Below are 24439 nucleotides of genomic sequence, written 5' to 3'. Positions count from 1 at the left end.
GGATATACAATGCATTTTAGGAAAATAGACATATATATGTACATATCAATCCACTACAGTTTATATTAGTACAGATGAGTACACTACAGTTTCATGAGAAATTGAAGTCTTTAAACAAATCTAATGAGTGTGTGTATGAGTGGTGTCCCTGTACCAGAGTGCATCCTGTCAGGTAAACATTGCTTCAGGTGCCTGTGCTGGGCCTTGCTGCTCAGGTCATGCTTTGATATTTGTTATGATCGTTGTCTGTTAATTTATATTGTTTTGCACTGTACCTTTAAGAAATGTACATGATATTTGTAAGGAGGTACGATGCAGAGTACCCATGTGACCCTGGTTGCCCAATGGGAGGCAGAGTACAGAGCTCTGTGTGAGCTGCAGTGTAGAGAAGAGACAGCAGGAGTGTGAGGTGATTCAAGGAAAGCCTAAAGAAAATCTTCAAGCAAGCGACCACGCCATTCTAAAAGCATTCCCCACCCAGGAAGAGCCGGTGAGTGGACGGGCCACACAGTGCTAGTTCATACCCTGGCAGTGTAGCATTAATTGGACACTATCAAAACCTCAGTCAGCATGGGAGGCCTCAGAATTAAGTCTACAGTCCCAAGCCTGCAACAAGTAAAGTCAAGTGGGTGTAAAATACTACAAGTCACAGCAAGTCTACAGGGCTCCCAAGGGTGACTTTGCATCTCCTCTACTCTAATCTGCGCTGTTAGTATTGTAACATCTACTACTGCCTCAGTAAAGACAGTTATCTGTAACCTGGAATTGGTGTATTTATTATCCCGCACCTGGCCCAGGAGAAGCTGTCCTGTCCTCGGACCGTGAAGGTTAATAGTGCCCTGGCATCACGATCATATCCAAACACCCTGCACCTAGTAACCCCATAATTGGGCAGCACATGTGTGTGTATGTATGTTCCAGCATCACTTCCAAATGGCTATAGATATTTTTATGGAATTTGGTACACATGTTAACTATATGTCAACTAAATAGATAACAGAGTTAAAATAACCCTAACCAACCTCCTTATGGATGTTTTTTTTTTTTTTTGTCTGATGTCCCATGAAAGTCTACTTTTACTCTACAAGCTCCACTCAGCATTTCCTGGTGTGTGTGTGTTGGTCCTGCTGGAAAGCCACAACTCTACAGAAAACCACGCCCTTCCGACAAACCACACTCTTATTTTCGACCCTTTTTTGTTTCAGCTTGACACCAAAAACATAATTTTCTCACTAAACACCCACATCACAGATCCTTCATTCACAATCTCTTTATCACAGCTAAGTCCCACCTTGTTCTACAATCTATACTTGGCATCTCTGGGTGAATATGCCTGTCTGGCTTACAACCCACGTGGCCTCCAACAAGCCACACACCCTTCTATTTTTGACCCTTTTTGTGCATCGGTCCCGCTTGCAAGTCACATCCACTTCCACATATGAGGTCAGGATATGAGGACAGAATATGAGGACAGGATGTGAGGTCAGGATGTGAAGACAGCATATGAGGGCCGAATATGATGAAGGGATATGAGAATGGGATATGAGGATGGGAAATGATGTCGGGATATGAAAACATGCTATGAGATTAAGTTAGTCTATTAGAAATGGTCGATTCAAAGCTGACAAAGTAGAATTTGTTGCGAATTTCATGAAAAATTAGATTCTGAACGAATCCGAATTTCCTCGTGCTTCGTGGTAACAAATTTTTTCATTCACTATATTTTGTGCGGGCCGGGGAGCTAAAAAGGCGGCTATACGTGTGAGGACATGGGGAAAGGAAGTCTGGGAGCGTGGGATCAATCTAAATCACATGGCGGCATGCAGCCTACCAGCAGCCAGCCAGCCCTGTGATGTCACAGCCCTATATATTCTGCAGCCATTGCCGAAGACAGGCCATTGCCGAAGACAGGTCCCTGCTCCTCCCCAGAGTGCTCGCGGCGTTCTTCTGTGTGCAGCGCCCCAGTCAGACCCGCTGACCGGGAGCAATGCACTGTTATCGCCGGCGGGGATGCGATCCGCGTGGCGGGACGCGCCCGCGTAGCGGGTCGCATCCCAATCATCTCACCTATCCCGTTCCCCTACTGTCATGTCCCGGCGCGTGCGGACCCGCTCTCTAGGGCGCGCGCGCACCGGCTCTCTGAGATTTAAAGGGCCAGTGAACCACTAATTGGCGCCTGGCCCAATCCGTGGTAATCACTCCCAAACATATATAAACCCTTTTCCCCTTCCTGTCCTTGCTGGATCTTGTTGCCTTGTGCCCTGTGAAAGCGTTTTAGTGTGTTCCCAAGCCTGTGTACCCAGACCGTCTGCTGTTGCCCCTGACTACGAACCTCGCTGCCTGCCCTGACCTTCTGCTACGTCTGACCTCGCCTCCGTCTAGTCCTTGTGTACCGCGCCTGTCTCAGCTGTCAGTGAGGTTGAGTCGCTATCTGGTGGAACAACCTGGGGGTTACCTGCCACTGCAAGTCCATCCTGTTTTGCGGTGGGCTCTGGTGAAAACCACTAACCTCTTAGACTCCGTTCCCCTGATACGGCCCACGCCATCACCTCACTGACACAGAGGATCCACCATCAGTGTCCTCTCCGCATACCAGTCCGGATCCTGACAATATATCCGGCCATGGATCCCGCTGAGGTTCCGCTGCCCAGTGTCGCTGACCTAACCTCCGTGGTCGCCCAGCAATCACAGCAGATCACGCTACAGGGACAGCAGTTGACTCAGTTAACCGCTTTCACAGGGCACAAGGCAACAAGATCCGGCAAGGACAGGAAGGGGAAGTGGGTTTATATATGTTTGGGAGTGATTACCACTGATTGGGCCAGGCACCAATTAGTGGTGCACTGGCCCTTTAAATTTCAGAGAGCCGGCACGCACGCGCCCTAGAGAGCGGTGCCACGCGTGCTGGGACATAACAGCAGGGGAACGGGACAGGTGAGATGATCGCATCCCCGCCGGCGATAACAGTGCAGCGCTCCCGGTCAGCGGGTCTGACCGGGGCGCTGCACACAGAAGAACACCCCGAGCGCTCCGGGGAGGAGCAGGGACCCGGAGCGCTCGGCGTAACAGTACCCCCCCCCTTAGGTCTCCCCCTTTTTTTGGAGCCCAGGAATCTGCGGACAAGCTCCTTGTCAAAAATGTTGGCCTCAGGTTCCCAGGACCTCTCTTCAGGGCCACAATTCTCCCAATCAATTAAAAAAATCTTTTACCTCGGACGATCTTGGAGGCAAAGATCTCTTTGACAGCGAAGACATCAGAGGAGCCAGAAACAGGAGCGGGAACAGTAACCTTGGGAGACAAGCGGTTAAGCACAAGAGGTTTGAGAAGAGACACATGGAAAGAGTTAAGAATGCGAAGAGAAGAAGGAAGATGAAGTTTGTAAGAGACAGAATTAATTTGATTCTTGATTTTAAAAGGACCGAGGTAGCGAGGACCCAACTTGTAGCTAGGGACACAAAAGCGTATGTATTTGGCAGAGAGCCACACTTTGTCCCCAGGGGGAAAGACAGGAGGAGCTCTTATCTTTTTATCTGCATGTCTCTTCATTCGAGACGAGGTCAGTAGGAGCGACTTCTGAGTCTCCTTCCAGATAGTGGAGAAGTCCCGGGTTACTTCATCCACGGCAGGAACTCCAGAAGAAGTGGGAATGGGGAGGGGGGGGCAGAGGGTGACAGCCGTACACCACAAAAAATGGGGATTTGGCGGAGGATTCAGAATTTTTGAAATTGTACGAGAATTCAGCCAAGGGCAGAAGGTCGAGCCAATCATCTTGGCGGGAGGAGACAAAATGTTGCAAGTAGTCACCAAGAATCTGGCTTACTCTTTCCACTTGTCCATTGGATTGGGGGTGATAGGAGGATGAGAAATTTAATTTGATCTTTTATTGATTACAGAGAGCTCTCCAAAATTTTGACACAAATTGAACGCCTCTATCCGAGACGATATGCGTGGGAAGCCCGTGAAGACGAAAAATCTGCAGAAAAAATTGCTTCGCCAACTGTGGTGCAGAAGGAAGGCCTGGAAGCGGAATAAAGGGAGCCATTTTGCAAAAATGATCAACGACCAACCAAATGACGGTGTTGCCATGGGATACGGGAAGATTTGTAATGAAATCCATGGCAATTTGGGACCATGGTTGCTCAGGGACGGGCAAAGGATGGAGTCCAGCAGGCTTCTGGCGAGAAGCTTTATCCCGGGCACAAACAGTACAAGCCCGAACAAAATCAGTAACGTCACCCTCCAGTGTAGGCCACCAATGCAGACGGGAGATTAGCTGAATGGACTTTTTAATGCCAGCATGACCAGCCAGGTGAGAAGAATGCCCCCATTTGAGGATCCTGAGGCAATGGCGTGGAGGAACAAAAGTCTTTCCAGGGAGGGTTTGCCCCAGTGAGGCTGGAGCAGAGGAGACCAGGCACTCAGGTGGTATAATATGCGGCAGAGGGGCTTCAGACTCGGAGGCATCAGAGGAACGAGAAAGGGCGTCAGCTCTGACATTCTTGTCAGCGGGACGGAAGTGTATCTCGAAGTTGAAGCAGGCAAAAAACAACGACCATCTAGCCTGGCGAGGATTCAGACGCTGAGCGGACTGGAGGTAAGACAAATTCTTGTGGTCAGTGTAAATGACAATGGGGTGTTTGGAACCCTCCAAAAGATGTCTCCACTCCTCGAGTGCTAACTTGATGGCCAGAAGTTCACGATCTCCAATAGAGTAGTTCTTTTCTGCCGGAGAGAAAGTCTTTGAGAAAAAAACACAAGTAATGTTACATCCGGTAGCCTTTTTTTGCAGAAGTATGGCTCCGGCTCCGACTGAGGAAGCATCTACTTCCAGGAAGAATGGTTTCAATGGATCTGGTCTGGACAAAACTGGTGCAGAGGCGAAGGCAGCTTTGAGACGTTTGAAGGCCTCATCCGCTTGTGGAGGCCACGACTTTGGATTAGCATTCTTCTTAGTCAGAGTCACAATAGGGGCCACAATGGTGGAGGAGTGGGGAATAAACTGTCGATAATAGTTGGCAAATCCCAGGAAGCGTTGGATAGCACAGAGTCCAGAAGGGCATGGCCAATCCAAAACCGCCGACAGTTTATCTGGATCCATTTGAAGCCCTTGGCCGGAGACTAGATAACCTAGGAAAGAAAGACTGTTGCATTCAAAGAGACATTTTTCAAATTTAGCATACAGGTGGTTTTCATAGAGTCTTTGGAGCACTTGACGGCCATGACGACAGTTAGAGGAAAAAATCAAGATGTCATCCAAGTAGACCACAACACAGGTATACAATAAGTCCCGAAAGATCTCATTAACAAAGTCCTGGAGGACTGCAGGGGCGTTGCACAGCCCAAAGGGCATAACTAGATATTCAAAATGTCCATCTCTGGTATTGAAAGCGGTTTTCCACTCATCACCTTTACGGATGAGAATAAGATTATATGCGCCCCTTAAGTCCAGTTTGGTGAAAATACTTGCTCCGCGTAGACGGTCAAAGAGTTTGGAGATCAAAGGTTTAATCCTGTTTAAACCACGGTAGTCAATACATGGGCGTAAGGGTCCATCCTTTTTAGAAACAAAGAAGAACCCCGCTCCAGCAGGGGATGAGGATTTCCAAATAAAACCCCTTTTTAAGTTCTCCTGGATATACTCCGTCATGGCTTGAGTCTCTGGGGCTGACAGATGGTAAATTCTGCCACGGGGCGGAGTGGTACCAGGAAGAAGGTCAATGGGACAATCATAAGGTCTATGTGGAGGTAAGACCTCTGCTTGCTTTTTGCAGAATACATCTGAATAGTCCTGGTAAGCCTTGGGAAGGCCTGGTAAAGAAGAAGCCTCAGGGGTTTGACTAGTGGAAGCAAATGTGAGACATCGCTTGTGACAAGAAGGAACCTCAACTTTTGATTCTGTCAGGATACGAACTGGTATGCGGAGAGGACACTGGTGGTGGATCCTCTGTGTCAGTGAGGTGATGGCGTGGGCCGTACCAGGGGAACGGAGTCTAAGAGGTTACTGGTTTTCACCAGAGCCCGCCGCAAAGCGGGATGGACTTGCAGCGGCAGGTAACCCCCAGGTCGTTCCACCCGATAGCGACTCAACTTCACTGACAGCTGAGACAGGCGCGGTACACAAGGACTAGACGGAGGCGAGGTCAGACGTAGCAGAAGGTCAGGGCAGGCAGCGAGGTTCGTAGTCAGGGGCAACAGCAGACGGTCTGGGTACACAGGCTTGGGAACACACTAAAACGCTTTACAGGGCACAAGGCAACAAGATCCGGCAAGGACAGGAAGGGGAAAAGAGTTTATATATGTTTGGGAGTGATTACCACTGATTGGGCCAGGCACCAATTAGTGGTGCACTGGCCCTTTAAATTTCAGAGAGCCGGCGCGCGCGCCCTAGAGAGCAGGGCCGAGCGCGCCGGGACATGACAGCCGGGGAACGGGACAGGTGAGATGATTCGCATGCGACCCGCGGGCGGGCGCGTCCCGCTACACGGATCGCATCCCCGCCGGCCATAACAGTGCAGTACTCCCGGTCAGCGGGTCTGACCGGGGTGCTGCACACAGAAGAACGCCGCGAGTGCTCCGGGGAGGAGCAGGGACCCGGAGTGCTCGGCGTACCATGAGTTACCGATGATCTTTCACTTAAGACGCCGTGATCGACATTGATCACAGCGTCTAAAGGGTTAATCACCAGCAGCGGCAGGATAGCTGCTGCCTGTCATTAGCAGTGAGTATCCAGCTACTGATAGTAGCCGATGATCACTATTTATTTAGAGGGGCCTTTAGGTAGATACTCCTACTAGATGGGTAGGCAATCTCTAAGGTAGTTATTAGGTAATCCCCCCTGGTGGGTCAGTAATGCCCCCCTCCCCTGCACTAGATAGATAGGTAACAGCCCCCGGTAGGTAGATAGTGCCCTATGTTAGGTAGATACGGCAAGTAGGACAGAAGATAGTGAAGGTAGATAATGCCAATAGGTAGAGTGCAGGTAGGTAGATAGTGCTGATAGGTAGGTAGGTAAAGTGCAGGTAAGTAGGTAGATAGATAGATAGTGATCATAGGTAGGTAGGTTCCAGTAGGAAGGTAGGTAGGGCAGGTAAGTAGGTGTGCAGGTAGGTAGACATTGTAGGCATGCAGGTAAGTAGGTGTGCAGGAAGTTAGTCATGTAGGTAGACAGTGTAGGTAGGTAGGCAGACATGTAGATATTCCCCCCTCCTTAATAAAAAATTCCACTCTCCTTTCCTTCTGCTCCTGCATTGACACCAGTGCCTTCTCTTCGCCAGGACTTTTACACTGTGCTGCATAGCATTCTGCTGTCATCACACGGCATGCAAGGTAAGCAGAGAAGCGCCTAGTACTGGAGCAGGGATCCATGTTGCCTGCTCCTGTTAGGACCTTAAAATGTATAGCTTGGAAGAAAGATGAGACAGAGGGGATATGTTAAATACATAGAGGGAATTAACACAGTAAAGGAGGAGAGCATATTTAAAAGAAGAAAACTATCACAAGAGAACATAGTTTTATATTAGAGGAGCAAAGGTTTATGTAGTAATATCAGGAAGTATTACTTTACTGAGAGAGTAGTGGATACATGGAATAGCCTTCCTGCAGAAGTGGTAGCTGCAAATACAGTGAAGGAGTTTAAGCATGCATGAGATAAGCAGAAGGATATAAGATAGGGCCAGAGACTATTGACAGGACTAGATGGGCCAAATGGTTATTATCTGCCGACACATTCTATGTTTCTATTACATGCATCCACTACTCTCTTAGTAAAGTAATACTTCCTGATATTACTTTTAAACCTTTGCCCCTCTAATTTAAAACTATGTCCTCTTGTTGTAGTTTTTCTTCTTTTAATTATACTCTCCTCCTTTACCGTGTTTATTCCCTTTATGTATTTAAAAGTCTCTATCATATCCCCTGTGTCTCTTCTTTCTTCAAAACCATACATGTTAAGGTCTCTTACCTGGTAATAGTTACATAGTTGGTACGGTTGAAAAAAGACATACGTCCATCAAGTTCAACCGGGGAATCCATGTACTAGTTTAGTAGCTCTTCTCTGAACTCTCTCTGGAGTATCTATGTCCTTCTGGAGATATGGGGGGACATTTATCAAAGCATTTAGTAGGTTTTTTTTTGCTTAAAATTGTCGCAAAAAAGTCGCACGTGCGACTACGCTCTTTTTTTGCATGTTCAGTGTCCTAAGCAAAAAATAAAAATCTTGCTTACCAAAGCAAAAAGTGATTTTTGACTCAGTGGTCAGAGATTTATCAAGTGCGAAAGTCGCAAAAAAGTTGCAAAAAAATTGTTAGAAAAAAGTTAACTAAAAAAAGGAATACATAAGCAAACATTGATAAATATCCCCCATGGGCTCCAGTTCTGTGCACAATACTCCAAGTGAGGTCTCACCAGTGCTCTGTATAGCGGCATGAGCACTTCCCTCTTTCTACTGCTTATACCTCTCCCTATACATCCAAGCATTCTGCTAGCATTTCCTGCTGCTTTATTACATTATCTTCCTACCTTTAAGCCTTCTGAAATAATTAACAGAAACATAGCCTTCTTGCAGAAGTGATAGCTACCAATTCAGTGAAGGAGTTTAAAGGGGTATTCCAGGCCAAAACTTTTTTTTATATATCAACTGGCTCTGGAAAGTTAAACAGATTTGTAAATTACTTCTATTAAAAAATCTTAATCCTTCCAATAGTTATTAGCTTCTGAAGTTTTCTGTCTAACTGCTCAATGATGATGTCACGTCCCAGGAGCTGTGCATGATGGGAGAATATCCCCATAGAAACTGCTCAGCTCCCGGGACGTGAGTCATCAGAGAGCAGTTAGACAGAGAACAACAACTCAACTTCAGAAGCTAATAACTATTGGAAGGATTAAGATTTTTTAATTGAAGTAATTTACAAATCTGTTTAACTTTCCGGAGCCAGATGATATATAAAATTTTTTTGGCCTGGAATACCCCTTTAACCATGCATGGGATAGGCATAAGGCTATTATTTATATATGATAGGGCCAGGGACCATTCATAGTATTCAGAATATTAGGCAGATTAGGTGGGCTGAGTGGTTATTATGTACCGTCACATTCTATGTTATAGCACTGAGTGGCAAAGCGTACATTGTACGGATCACCACTCATTTTATCTTCTTTGGAGGGTGCCACCTGTGATCAGAATCTCCTACCAATGAATGCCTAAGCTGCCTTATAGGAGCACCAGCCCTGGTTTTAATGAAGAAGAAGAAACAAAACAATTATTGTTGGTGTCTTACCATAGGAAATGTCTTGGTACTAAATAAATTTATTTTACAACAACTTTTGTGATATAAACCTACTCTGTACAGTGACAACTTACTGCATTAAGATGCTGTACTAATATAATTCTATATACAGGATGTTGATATAAAGGTAATCACAAACTTTGGTACAAAAAAAAAAGATTGACGTTATATATTTTGTATCTTCCAGCAGGACCAAAACCAACCTACACAGATAATGCAAAAATATGTTCTTATTTAATATAATCCAAGAAAATGTACAGCATATGCTAACATTTATTACAAAGATTCATGAGTTATAGACAGAACAGATGTAGCCCCTCTAAGACAACAACCACAACAACAAAAAATGTAGCTAGTCCATAAAGCATACATAGAGTGCTGAAAATAAAGAAAAAATATCAAACAGTTAATCTATACAAGTTCAAATCAAGGCATACAGTAAATATGTTAGTACAAAGTCGTGTAGGGAAGACATATCACTATATTATCTCTCCCTACTGTCTTCTTCCTAAGTTTGCTAAAACAGTACAAGGTGTGCTCTGCTACATCTGCATGCTACATATTTCAGAGCATAACTGAGAACAAAGAATACATCCCAATATGGCCACATGTAGGGGTTAGTTTTTTTTCTGTTCACATAGTTTTTGTGCTAAGGGGTGGCCTCTGTTGCTCTGACATTGTGACTGTGGAGGGTGTAACCCTGTGCCAATGCCTGACAACTAAACTACTGCCAGACTGCTACCTTGGAAGTTTTGTAATTAGTACTGCACCTAATAATACAATAGGGGCCCACTTAAAAGAGATAGCAATTAAGTAGCAAGTGGTTTAATACACATTTCTCAAAATATGTAATAAGAACCTCATGCTCTTTTTTCTGCTTGCCTAGCTACAATAAAGCACTATAAAATGTATGTGCTGACCATGTTTTTCTCTTTTTTTTTAAAGTTAATTGCAAAATTCTACAACTTTGTGTCTACAGCTACATTTATTTTATTCCCACATTTATTCCTCCCTCTGCCCCTACTATGTGTGTCTATGGTTACAGACTATAATCCCTTAAAGGGGAATTCCGGTTATTACCTTCCTATCTCCTATCCACAGGGGCTGCTGGGAAGCCCACAATCTCCTGCCCGGCGGCCTGGCTGTCCTAATGCACGGAGCAACCACCGCTCCATGTATGGAGTGGTGGTCTATAGGCCCCTTTCATGAATCTTTATGGGAGAGATACACAAGTACAGTGTTCATGTATCTCCAGCTCTCCTATGGAGGGGGTATGTCGACCACCACCGCTCCCTGCAGAAGAAGAGCCATTGTTCTGAAAACAAAACTTCAAAACATTGTGGTGTCGGGCAGAAGTTTAAAAGGGGATAAGCAGTACCAGAGTTCCCTTTTAAGAACAAAGTCCATTTGCACTTTGAGGACACAGCCAAATTACATGTTTTTGTTTCTCCTCCTCGCCTTGTAAGAGCCATATGAGGGCTTGTTTTTATTTATTTATTTATTTTTTGCAGAACAAATTATACTTCACAATGACAGCAAAAAAAAATTAAATAATATTATATATATATATATATATATATATATATATATATATATTTTTTTTTTTTTTTTTTTTTTTTTTTTTTGCTTTTTGTTTTTTGTTGGGGGGGATGTAAAAAAAATGTGGGGCTAAAATTGGAGGTTTTCATTTTTACATTATGAACTTTATGTTAAAACTGACATATCTTTGTTTTGTGGGTCAATACAATTAAAATTATATTCATCTTTAAATGCTAGTCTATTTTTGTACTAAGTTTATAAGCAGGCAAACTTTTTTTGACAAAATATGTTAAATATTGGCCTATTCTGTCCCCTATAACTTTTTAAATTGTCTTGTATATGGTGCTGTATGAGGGCTCATTCTTTGAGCATTGATCTGTAATTTTTATCGGGACAATTTTTTTTGTTCTGATTGAACTATTTCATATCTTTTTATGATGTTTTTTTTTTTTCCCTTAGATGTGATGTGACCAAAAATCTGCAATTCTGTTGTTTGGTATGTTTTTTATGTTTACATCATTCACTGAGTTGGACAATAAACATTTACAAATTTGTTAATACCATATATGTAGTGCTTTTTCATTTTGTTTTTCCTACTACATATTTTCAGTTTTGTTTTTTAAAGGAGATGAATGATATATATTTTTATTAGGGGGGGAGTATTTACATTTTTTTAAACTTTTTTTATATGTATTTTACACTTTTTAAGCCCCCATAGAGGCTTCCTTTTAGCAATCATTAGATTGCTATGTACTGTTCTGTACTATGTTATAAAATAATATTGATCAGTACTATTGGCGATCTTCTAGTACACCCTTGCTCGTCAGGCTGCACAAGAAGATCTGACATCCTGCATGCTGGAGAGACCTCTGGCAGCCATTGGTGCTTATGAGACCCTCGTGATTGCACAGCCGTATTCCGATGAGCCCACCAGAACTTCCGTTTTAACTATAGATGCTGTAATCGGCATTGATCACGTCATCTATAGGGTTAATGATGATCGCTGATGTCCACCATTATTGGTGAGGCCCCCGCTGCTGGTGGTACATATTTGCTGGGTAAGGTGAGGAGCACTTAGCACAGTGAATGTAGTTAGTAGAAACTGCAATGCAGCTTTGGGCTGCTCATTGTACAGGATTAAGGATAAAAAGAATCCCAAACTACTCTAAGGAATACTAACCAATCCAAAATTTTGTGAAAGATGGCCCAAGAAAGATTTGTGCCAAATCCATTCTCTCATCTCTTCTGACCACTATAAAGACATATGTTCATTGACCAGTGTAACTTACTGCTCACATTGAATCTTACATGAGAAATTCTCTTAAGATGATATGCATTTTACATATGTGCAGATGCTGCTATTTGAAGCCTTTATAAATATGCTTCCATGAATATAATATGATGTGAAGTAGCTTTATTGGTCTTAAAAGGGTACTGAACCGAAAAGAAATGGCAAATCTATGTTTACAGGAAGCCTTTATTGAGTTCCAAGAAATGTTAGATTGGTACATGAAGTGTTTTGCTCTGTGGGTTAGAATCCATGAAATTTTTTATTGGAGTTCAGATTGTATTCCACATTACGACTTTCAAATTGACAATCACTTTGTGAAATGTTTCACAGATGATAATAGATGCTCCTGTTACAGAGTTATAGGGCAAAATTAAAGAGTCTAATACAGCCCAGTGTTTCTCATATAATTAACAAATCACAGTAAGTTAGCATCACTGCAAAAATCTATTTTTCTTATTGGGTTTTACATTTTTGCAGTAAAGTCAGTGTTGTTGATTTAAAATGAAAGTTGTAAATTGGTGGCAGTAAAGCTTGGGGATGGTTTTTCATCACCTGATGTCATTTGTAGCTCCCAGGGCAATGTACTCAACTGCCAGATCTGAGCTGTATAATTCATATTGCTACAAATCAGGTCTAAACTTCTGGCCTATGAATCATTAGATGTTTTTGTAAAGCTTTTCTCTCCTGAAATACTAAAGTTATTAATTTATGCACAGTGAATCTCCTTGACCTTCTTTCTTTTCATAAAAGCTAGGAATATTCACAAAACTATAAATAACATTTCAGTGCTTGGTTAGATAAGAAGAATAGTTGCAATAATACAAAATACAATTTGCTATGTCTTGATAATGCTACGACATGATGAGAATTAACAGTGCATTTTCAGTGCTAACTTTAACCTCATAAGGACCAGGCCTTTTTGGGCTTTAAAAATCATTTTTTGAGATTATTAGAAAATTGGTCAAAGAGTGGAAATATAAAATAAAAGAAAACAACCAATATTTACAGATGATAAATCTTTACTCCATCACTGCCGCTCTCGTCTACACTATTTTGTTTACTTGGCTGCAGTTATGAGGTAACCACAGACCCATGTAACCACTAAAGCTAATCACTGGCTGACTGGTCTCCTGCCATACATCCTCTGAGGCCAGTGATTGGCTGTGGTGGTAACGTGTGCATATGGGTTTTGGAAAAATCATCTCTGTTTTTCCTAACCTGGACATCACTTTAAATTTTAGTAAAATGTGAATAAATGGTAAGTTTTATTATGCACTCTCTTGCTTTTGGTATTTTCTTTTTTTGTTTACACTATTTATTTATTTTTTATCTATAGGGGATGATTTTAATTTCAAAAGGGGAATGCTATATATATATATATATATATATATATATATATATATATATATATACAGCAACAGAAGAATGCAGCAGCACACTGCCAGCACAAGGATATAGGTGCAACATGAATATGCAGTTAAAACATGGAGAGCTATACAGCTATGGTGTAATAGATGCAAATGTGAAACTATGAAATAGTGAGGCACTTAGCTCGCAAATTTGTCTCCGCCGGCGGTCAAATAGCTTGGACCGTCACACCGCGATAAGGTAGCCTCCTGGGACGGACCCTACACTGTGAATATGCCTCTGTGTGAACAGTTCAGTAAGCATGGCAGGATCTGGAACATCCAAGACACCTTATATACACACCTGATAGAGGTGGGTGGGGTGCAAGGCCAACATGGAGGTAGCCACTCCTCCGTATGTGCAATACAGACAAAGAATAAGTCAGCCAGCACTTTAGTTGATACCAAACTATTATATGGACCTGGCCTACAGGTGCACGCTACTAGGCTAGATATACAGCAATAGAAGAATGCAGCAGCACACTGCCAGCACAAGGATATAGGTGCAACATGAATATGCAGTTAAAACATGGAGAGCTATACAGCTATGGTGTAATAGATGCAAATGTGAAATTCTTTGTCTATATATATATATATATATATATATATATATATATATATATATATATACTGATCACAGCATTTAGGGACCATTCAAATGGCGAAATATTCACCCGGACAGTTTGTGCGCAGTAGATGCATCAGTTGGCAAAAGGAATGCTCGGACATGCGCTGTCTCCATTGACGGCAATGCATGTCTGAACCTGAGCATTTTAATTCTTTCAGCGAAGTTTCTACATCAGAATTTTACCACTGTGGAAATTCTGCTGCTTGCTTAGTGTACAAGAATGCCATTGTAAACAATGAACATGAATTTAAATTTTTAGGCAAGATTTCAAGCCAACCTCAGAATGCTGGCTGTATAGTGAAACTTAGAAACACACACTCAACAATTCAGTACAATTCAGTCAAAGCATATGACTGCTGAGCATAGATAGGAACATCGAGTAGTTTTAAGATCTGTAAAATTGCTGTCCTATACTTTAGATACATTAGTAAAAATCAAATCAATCAAACACCCTGCTGTGGGCACCTACCTACTAAGGTTTTCACAAATAGACAGAACATTATACCAGCAGGATATCAAGTAAACCAATTTCTAATTTGTGTACCTTTCTAGTTCAAATGAAGCAAAACCAAAGTGTACGAAAATACATAAAATAATCCCAGTCATTCTAAGAGCTTTGTATAAACCATGAACATTCACAGTTAGCATTCTAAAACAATGAAGCAAATCTGTAGTCGGTAAACATACCCGACTCAGAAATCACAGCTTTTGTTGTAAAAAAAAAAAACACATGCTGTGCGTTTCAAGCCTGAGGCACTGACCAAATGTTGCCCCATGTTTTTCATTTGTACTAGCCTACAGTGCTTGTAAGTCAATTAGGGTCAACAACCTCCAAATAACTACAGGTAATACTATATGACAGGGAATGACACAGGCTTTGTATTCGTAAAAAACAAGAGATTAATAGCAGCTACTAGTGACAGTGTTTCTACTAGTGACATGTGTCTGTGAACATATGGAAAACAAGGTATGGCCTGGAGTTCCCCCTTAGATTCAAGTCGATTTAGTACTAGTCTCTCTGGTGCTTAGAAAAGATTTGTCTTAAAGGTCACTAGACATGAAGGACATATTGTGGGCTCTGAAGCCTAATATTAAGCTGGGCTTTCTCATTCAGAGATGTATTAAATGAAAAAAGTAGTTCCCGTGCTAAAGTGGGAACAGAACTATATAGATGTTATGTAGAAAAAGATAGTGGAATATATGAGCCATGAATAAAATTTGAAGCTAATTTAGTCATTTCCCCTAATGGTCATTGAAGAAGATAAATTGTAGATATGTAGTCTTTGAGATTGCTATGTGAATTTTCTAATGCTCCCGATACAAAGAGAGGTGGCAGCAGGGTTCTTGATATAAATTCTGATCAGGCGATTGGGCAGCCATTTTTCACTATGCCTTTTTACTCACATAGTAGGTCCTATGTTTTATCCTATCTTAACCTTTTTGTTCTCCTTACACTTCAGTCATTCTTTCAGACTTAACCTATTCAGATTGTCTTGTGGCATCTGTGAGGGCACTACTGTATGATCTAATATAATCCAACAGGATCCCTGGGTCATAATGGCAGCATACACTGGGCCTTTCTGTGGCTGCTTTTTGGGCCTCAGTTGCTCAGAGATTTTCCCAGGCTCTCCATACATTCAGCCCACTAGCAAGCTCCTTGGTGGCTTCCTTTGGCCAAGTGATCTGCACATTCCACTGCGAACGCATGCAAGTAGAATCTGCTCCAACCTGTTTCTTCAGCTTCAGGCCTATTTTACAATGGTACCCTCTGGCAAATACCTACTGCTGCTTCAAGCTGGATCTGGTGATATTGCAGTTTGCAATGCTTTACCAGGTCCTTTACAAATGGGCTAACAAAGGCATGAACCCCAAAGAAGACAACAATATACAGTTTAAACAAGGCATAAGAAAACATATAAAAAAAATTTAAAGGCATAAACACATGGTATTACTTTGTTAGGTTTACGTGAGTGTTACTTGAAGTTCATTCTCCTTATACTTTTCCACGGGAAACTCTTTAAGTCAATGAAAATGTAAGTCTACATGTATAAGAAAATGTCTCCCTTTGCACACACACACACAAATGAGAATCAAGAGCATTTAACTGTATTCTATGTAAGATAATTGTCATATGACAGCTCCTATTATGTGCTATTAGATCTAACAGACAATAATGCCAAAGTTGTGGAGCTCCTGGGATTTAAGGCAAAACATTTTACAAGAACCTCAGCATACCATACCTATTAAAGTCTTCTTATGTGGCATATGGGCCTGTAGACCCAAGTGTGATGACTACCTCAGTATGGTCAATAGCTACAGCATTCGGTGTTTCCCTGCTTCTGTCTCAATGGAAATGATCTCCAAATGTATATCATACATTTCAAATATGATATTCACATTTATTTTGATAATTTTATTCTATATACATTGTGAAGTAATAAAATAGGATAACTCACTTCTTCAATGTCATTGTCCAGAGCTACAAATCCCAGTGGAGCAGTCAAGTTCTGATTTTCTGAGATAGTTGTTCCAACAGGTGAAGACTCCAAGATATAACCCTGGTATGTGGAAAAAGTGAAATACGGAGCTTGGTTGTTCTCATCCAAGATGTCAATATGAAGACTGGCAAATGCTGGGAGTGGGTGACCATTGTCTTGCTCTGCCTGTAACATAAAACATCACTATTTTAATGTAGAGTTGCCAATAATCATTTTTCACTAACACCATTATATTTTTGCCATTCCTTTCCTAATCTTCGAAGCAACTTAAAAACAGAGCTTGATTTTAAGTTAGTTATATTTCATACAACATATAAAAATAAGCACAATTGACCATAAATGCCTACTGCCTGACTGTCATAAAAGTAAACACTGCACAGCAATAAAGGTCAGTTTAATGGGAAATGCAGTGCAATCAAAAAGTATTCAGACCCCTTTATTTTGTTATATTACTGTCTTATTATGAAATGAATAATATGCAATCTACACACAATACCCCTTAATGACCAAGTCTAATCAGGTTTGTAGAAACATGTAAAAATGTACTAAAAATAAATGCTAGATTATCCCATTTACATAAGTGTATGATATTTAAAGTAGACCTCAAGTGCGTCCTGTTTCTATAAAGAATTCTTGGCATGCTCGGGCAACTTGACTAAAGTCTACCAGTAATAAATGAAACCGACTTGACATTATTTGGAATGGTACCTGTGTTAGAGCAAAATATGTGAAGTTGAAGAAACTGGTTGTGGATTGCAGAGACAGTATTGACCCAAGTCACATATCTCTGGGAAGGGGGAGGAAGAGTGGTATGTATATTGCTACAAATTGGGATTTACATAATTTTTTCATGGAAGAAGTTCAAAACCACTAATGTTTTAACTTGAGTTGGCTCCCTCAGGAAACTTGGCAACAAAAGTGCATTGGTCAGGTAATGGATCTCTAAAAATACATTTTGCACTTTTCCCTACCTTTTGCTTATTTTACACATTCTCTGATCTGTCGGATTTTCCCCAGCTCAAATCTACCACATTTTCTGTGGAAACCCTAGTTAATTAGTTAGGTTTTTGTGAAAATGTCAGGGACACACCCCTTTCCAGTGACGATGCCCCCTTTCAGGTTTTCTAGAATCTGGCAAACAACCCAACAAAACATGTCAAGTTTACAATAGTAAATCAAGATCATTCTGTGGATATCAGAGAACATTCTTCAGTGGATGATCTCCTTCATATGTTATGGAGTTGCGGAATATCCATTTATTGGGAATCTATATTGAGTATTATGGACTCTGCTTTTGCTATAATTATTTCAAGACTCCCGAAAATTTGTATTGCAGAGTATACCAATGATCTTTGTCTCAGGGAAAATTAGAAAATATCAGTAGGGTGGATACTATACATTGCTAGGGAAATTCTTGCTCAGCTTTGGAAAGATGTCAAACTTCCCACAATGAGGTACTTTGTTGACAGAGTGGAAGTAAAATTAAGCTGGGGAAAAGCAATATACAGGGATACACCTTAATAAAATGGGAATTGTTGGTGATATTAACCCCTTAAGGACTCAGCCCATTTGGACCTTAAGGACAATTTTATTTTTACGCTTTCATTTTTTCCTCCTCCCCTTCAAAAAAACATAACTCTTTTTTATTTCCATACACAGACTAGTATGAGGGCTTGTTTTATGCGCGACCAGTTGTCCGTTGTAATGCCATCACTCACTTTACCATAAAATGTATGGCGCAACCAAAAACATACTATTTGTGTTGGGAAATTAAAAAGAAAATCGCAATTTTGCAAATTTTGGAAGGTTTTGTTTTCACACCGTACAATTTATATTAAAATTGACATCTGTTTTGTTTTTTTCTCTGGGTCAATATGATTAAAATGATACCCATGATTATGCACTTTTCTATTATTGTTGTGCTTAAAAAAAATCGCAAACTTTTAACCAAATTAGTACGTTTAAAATCCCCCACACCCTTATAGTCCCCATTGGGGGCTATTTATAGCAACCATTCGATTGCTAATCCTGTTCAGAGCTATGTATAGGACATAGCACTGATCAGGGTTATCGGTCATCTTCTGCTCTGGTCTGCGGGAAGGCAGATCAGAGCAGAAGTCTCCCGGAAGACAGCGGAGCCAGGTGAGGGGACCTCTATCTGCCGCACAGGATGATCGGATCGCCGCGGCAGCGCTGCGGGCGATCCGATCATCCTGTTAAGTGATCGTGATGCTGTAGATGCCGTGATCTGTATTGATCACGGCATCTGAGGGGTTAATGGCGGACATCCGCGGGATCGCGGGTGTCCGCCATTACCGGCGGGTCCCTGGCTGCGATCCACAGCCGGGACCTGCCGCGCATGATGCCGGCATCGCTCCGATGCCCGCGGTTATGCTCAGGACATAAATGTACGTCCTGGTGCGTTAAGTACGAGATCACCAGGACGTACATTTACTTCCTGTGTCGTTAAGGGGTTAAAGGGGTATTCCAGGAAAAATCTTTTTTATACATATATATATATATATATATATATATATATATATATATCAACTGGCTCCAGAAAGTTGAACAGATTTGTAAATTACTTTTATTAAAAAATCTTAATCCTTTCAGTAATTATGAGCTTCTGAAGTTAAGGTTGTTCTTTTCTGTCTAAGTGCTCTCTGATGACACGTGTCTCAGGAAACTCCCAGTTTAGAAGAGATTTGCTATGGGGATTTGCCTCTGAACTGTGCGTTTCCCGAGACACGCATCATCAGAGAGCACTTAGACAGAAAAGAACAACCTGAAAGGGTAGCTCCCACCATGCTATTTATTTATTTTTGCTATCCCGTCCCCCCCCCCCGCTACGACACTAGCCCGTTCCCTCCTCCCCCCCCCCGCCCGCATACCCCGTTCCCTCATTACACTTGCAGTTACTGCAGAGTCCGGCAGCGGGCGTGCGGGGACAGCAGCAGCAACGAGGCGGCGGCGGCGATGTGCGGGAGGAGTGGCCTCCCAGCCAGTGGCCGGGGAGCCAATGCGCTCGCTCCCGCCTGTCTGATTGACCGGCAGGGAGAGAGTGCAGCCTAACTGAAAAAGGACTGATTGCCACTCCAAAATCAGTCCTTTTTCAGTAGCCGGTTTTTAAATGTAAATGAAATCTTTTTAATGAAAAAAAAAATAATAAAAGTATATTAGAGATATGTTGTAGTACATAAGTACTACAACATATCAAAAAATAAAGTTGGTGACAGTGCCCATTTAACTTAAGAAGCTCATAAGTACTGAAAGGATTAAGATTTTTTTATAGAAGTAATTTACAAATCTGTTTAACTTTCTGGAGCCAGTTGATATTTAAAAAAAAAAGTTTTTTTTCCTGGATAACCCCTTTAACTTCCTGTTTGTGGCACATTAGTTTATGTGAGGGGGGGGGACTTTTCAAGATGGGTGGTGATCATGGCGGCCATTTTGAAGTCGGACATTTTGAATCCAACTTTTGTTTTTTCAATAGGAAGAGGGTCCCATCAAACTTATTGGGAATTTTTACAAGAAAAACAATGATGTGCTTGGTTTTATCGTAACTTTATTCTTTCATGAGTCCTTACAAGTTTCTGACCACTTATAAAATGTGTTCAATGTGCTGCCCATTGTGTTGGATTGTCAATGCAACCCTCTTCTTCCACTCTTCACACACTGATAGCAACACTGCAGGAGAAATACTAGCACAGGCTTCCAGTATCCGTAGTTTCAGGTGCTGCACATCTCGTATCTTCACAGCATAGACAATTGCCTTCAGATGTCTCCAAAGATAAAAGTCTAAGGGGGTCAGATCGGGAGACCTTGGGGGCCATTCAACTGGCCCACGACGACCAATCCACTTTCCAGGAAACTGTTCCTCTAGGAATGCTCAGACCTGGCACGTTCCCTGAGTTTTTACAGTAAGATGGTGCACCACCACTAGATGAACAGTTTCTCTGCTATTCTCCCTGGCTTGGGATGAGTTAATGCTCTTAGCCTATTGCAGCTTGGGTGGGGTTATTTAAACCCGAGCTCTCCTGAACTGGCTGCTGGTGATTGAGTTCTACTCTGACCATGTCTGTATTAGTATTTATATGAGTTATTACAATGGTTATTAGTCCTGTTATTATATGGATTTTTGCCTGCTTGGTTTTAGTACATTTGTCAGGTTTTAGTATTGTGAATGTTTGTTCTGCATTTTCCGTATTTATCCTAGTCTGTGTTCCCATTGTGCGTTATAGCAGTCCTGTATAGTTCTTGTTCTCCATCCATTGTTTAATATCGTGCCCCGTTTTCCTCCATGTTATTGAGTTTGGTTTTGTAGTATTCCTGTTTGATATCTTGACCTGTATTCCTCCATGTTATGGAGTTTGATTTTTTAGTTCCTGTATTCCTCCATGTTATGGATTTTGACTGTTTACATTTTTCTTGTTTCTATCTAGTGAGTTTGTGATTTCTGATCATAGTGTTTTTAGTACATGATCACTGATCATAGTGTACATGATTACTGATCTAGAGTGTCCTCTGTACATTACCATTCATCTTTAGTGTCCTCTGTACTTTAACACTGATCTGTGTCCTCTGAACTTGCATGTGTTTTTTGTTGAGTGTTCTTTGTTCTGTTTCCAGTGTGAACAGTGTTCTATATTTCCTGACCCGTTTAGTGTTCTGACATTCAGTTCTTCTGTTCATCCTCTGCATCTCCTGGTTTTGTCTGCTGTATATTTATTCCATTTCTAGTCTTGTTCATTTATTCATATCTGCCGTTAATCTTCATTCCGGTTTCTGAACTGTATGTTAGTATGCTTTATCCTGCTTTGTCAGTATTTATATCCTGCCTGGTTTATCTGTTTGTTGGTTATTGATTTCCTGTTTGTTTCTCACCTGTTCCCTGACTATGTACTGTTCCATTTGTTCTACACCATTGCACTTTAGCGCAGGGACTGGCTCCAAGTTGTCCATCCGCGGTTTAAGGTGGATGGGCAAGTAGGCAGGGTGAGATATCTTAGGGAAAGCTTAGGGCTCACAACCCCCTGCCCTCCTGTTCATGACACATATGAGGGCTTGTTTTTTTTTGTAAACAATTGTACTTTGTAATGACATTTCATTTTATCATAAGATGTACCAAACTGAAACACAAAAATTTATATTTGCAGGTGGAAATTTATAAGAACTGCAATTTTGAAACTTTTGTGGATTTTTGTTTTTAATGCAGTGCACTTTATGATAAAATGATTTACCCATAAGCTGCTGGCATCTTCCTGCACTCCCTTCAAAGATGCTTCAAGGCATACAGGTACATCGTTGGTCCTTAAATACCAGGACGGAAGGGCCTACCTGTATGACCTTGATCCGTAACAGGTTAAAAATGCCTCTGAAAAATGAAAGAAACAATCTGATTTGTTTCTATGGACAACTGCACCACATTTCCTCTGCCCAGGTTTTGATAAATGTCCTCCATTATCCCAGTCTATAATGGTAAGGGATTCTCTAAGCTGATTAAAATTGCCTCTAAAGAACAAGTTAAAATGTATTATATTGTGGTCACTATTTCCTAGGTGTCCTCATCCAGCATTGTTACTACCTGTGGAGACCGTTTTTTGTCTTTAGATAAAGGTAATTCTCTTTTCCAATTGGTGCAGGATCCGACCAGAGAGGGAAGCCTACTGGACTTAACATTAACCAACAGGTCTGTTGGTTAATGTTAAGTCCAATAGGGTGCATAAATTGGGAAAAATAATTACCTTTTAAAAATTTTTTATTTATTTATTTTTAATCGAGATGACACTCAAAGACAGAAACAAAAAGCCCATCTACATCTTCATCATTCCATTAATTACCCTTACCCCCCCTTCCTATAATCCATAATCAACATAGGCAGCAGGGATCCAGGAGGCTTCAGTTTGTCATACAGCCGTCACGCCCCCTACTATAGACTTGCATTGAGGAGGCGTGATGTCACACGGGGGTGGAGTCATGATGTCACGATAATCCGTCCCCATGGTCAGGAGGCAAAAGACTGAAAACCTCCAGCCCTTCCAGCAGTACTTACAGGTGGGTGCTGCATGCTAGATTGTGGGGGTCCCCAGCGACAGAACCCCCACGATCAGCCATCTTATCCCCTATCCTTTGGATAGGGGATAAGATGCCTTCGGGCTGGAGTACCCCTTTAATTTTCCCCAATTTACTCATCTCTGGTATATTTCTATTGTCCAGCACCGATGCCACATCCAGTATTCCTTTTACATTCATCTCTTTCCTAAACACCCCCCATGTTTTAACCATTATAATTTTCCTCCATTTCTCCTCCTCCAATTTCCCGGATTCCAGCAACTGGAATATATCCAAAAATTCCCCATCAGTGCTAGATGACAGAAACTCAAAAAAGGCAACAGGTCTGTTGGTTAATGTTAAGTCCAGTAGGTTGCCTCCTCTGGTCGGATCCTGCACCAATTGGGAAAAAGAATTACCTTTATCTATAGACAAAGACCTGTCTCCACGGGTTTAATATTCCTAGTTTATAGTGGGATAGTTAATATCCCCCATAATAATAACCTCATTGTAGTTTGCTGCCTATTGGCCTCAATAGTAGATTCATGCCATAACAACTTCATGGTGATCTGCATACAAAGGCTACAAAATATTCCAAAAACTTTGCATGTTTCTCTATGAATGGATTCAAGGTTCCAGAAGGCCATAAGAACCTATAACTGGTTTGTACCATTACACGAAATATACAGTTTTATCACCCATAAATAAAATAAATAGTCTATAAATGAATCTCAAACTATCTAAACACATAATACATTGATCAGTTTAACCTATTTATGCTAGCAAGGGCACGGTGCTTCCAAAATACAAATAAAATATGACAATTTGCTATCAGATAATGACAAATGTATAGAAGAAAAATGTGACATCATGAAAAATTTTGTAATTCCAATTTAATTGGCTCCCAGACAAGTAGAAGAACTTGATTCTCGACTGTAAAGTAGACTTGGGAAGGAGTTGTGATCAGAATTGATATTCAGTCTTTTAGTTCAATCTATTTAGGATGATGGTGGCATACAACTCCATTTCAGACAGCCGTTTGCATTTCCGGAAGCTTTTTTATTTTTTCATATCATTTTGCATGGATTGTAAAAATGAGGCACATTGTCTCAGGTCATGTGCAATCATTGTTCCCCATTGTATAGCACAATAGGAAATATTGGTTCTTTAAAATAGAGTGCAATTATATTTTTGAACAGTAGTCAAACAAAGACACAGATGGCACCATTTTAACTCCTGTGCATCATTCACATGCTAATACTCCGAGTTTACTTCAATGTTTCATTCAGTAAGTGAAGCAACAGTAACATTTTAAATCTATAATGTCCAGCCACATCTAATGGAGCAGATGGAATTACAATAAAAGAAAAAGGAATTAGAATTTGCTTTGCATTTTTATTTTATTGTTCATTCATATAGTGCAGTATTGTGTGGACCATGAGAATTTTCATCATGTGGTGCCCCATGACACAATACAGTAGATTCGCCATAGATAAAGAAGACTATAAAATGAGTATAGGGGTTTGCCAGCAATAACATTTATAACTAATTCACAGGACAGGAAATATTTTATAACAATGGGGGTCTGACTACAGGCTCTCTACATATTTCCTGAATAGGAGACCTTTCTATGTCCCTCCCCAGTAAAACAGCAGTGGTGAGCTGTAGTTGTATGGATCAGAGGCCAAATTAGTAAACTTAGAGTAGCAGAGATTAGCAATGACAGCAATAATAGTTCTATG

General features: G+C 41.3%; 1 protein-coding gene across 1 annotated transcript in view; it reads right to left on the bottom strand.

Annotated features, from left to right (window-relative positions):
• PCDH15 (protocadherin related 15) overlaps positions 1 to 24439 on the bottom strand; it is a 1516206-nt gene that overhangs the window by 804454 nt on the left and 687313 nt on the right. Inside the window, exon 12 of the mRNA XM_056530010.1 lies at positions 16605 to 16811. Within this exon, the coding sequence (XP_056385985.1) occupies positions 16605 to 16811 (207 nt within the window). The remainder of the gene's footprint in view (positions 1 to 16604; positions 16812 to 24439) is intronic.

This window comes from Hyla sarda, chromosome 7, assembly GCF_029499605.1.
Source record: "Hyla sarda isolate aHylSar1 chromosome 7, aHylSar1.hap1, whole genome shotgun sequence".
NCBI classification, from domain to species: Eukaryota; Metazoa; Chordata; class Amphibia; order Anura; family Hylidae; genus Hyla; species Hyla sarda.
This window is presented reverse-complemented; position numbering and strand designations above follow the sequence as displayed.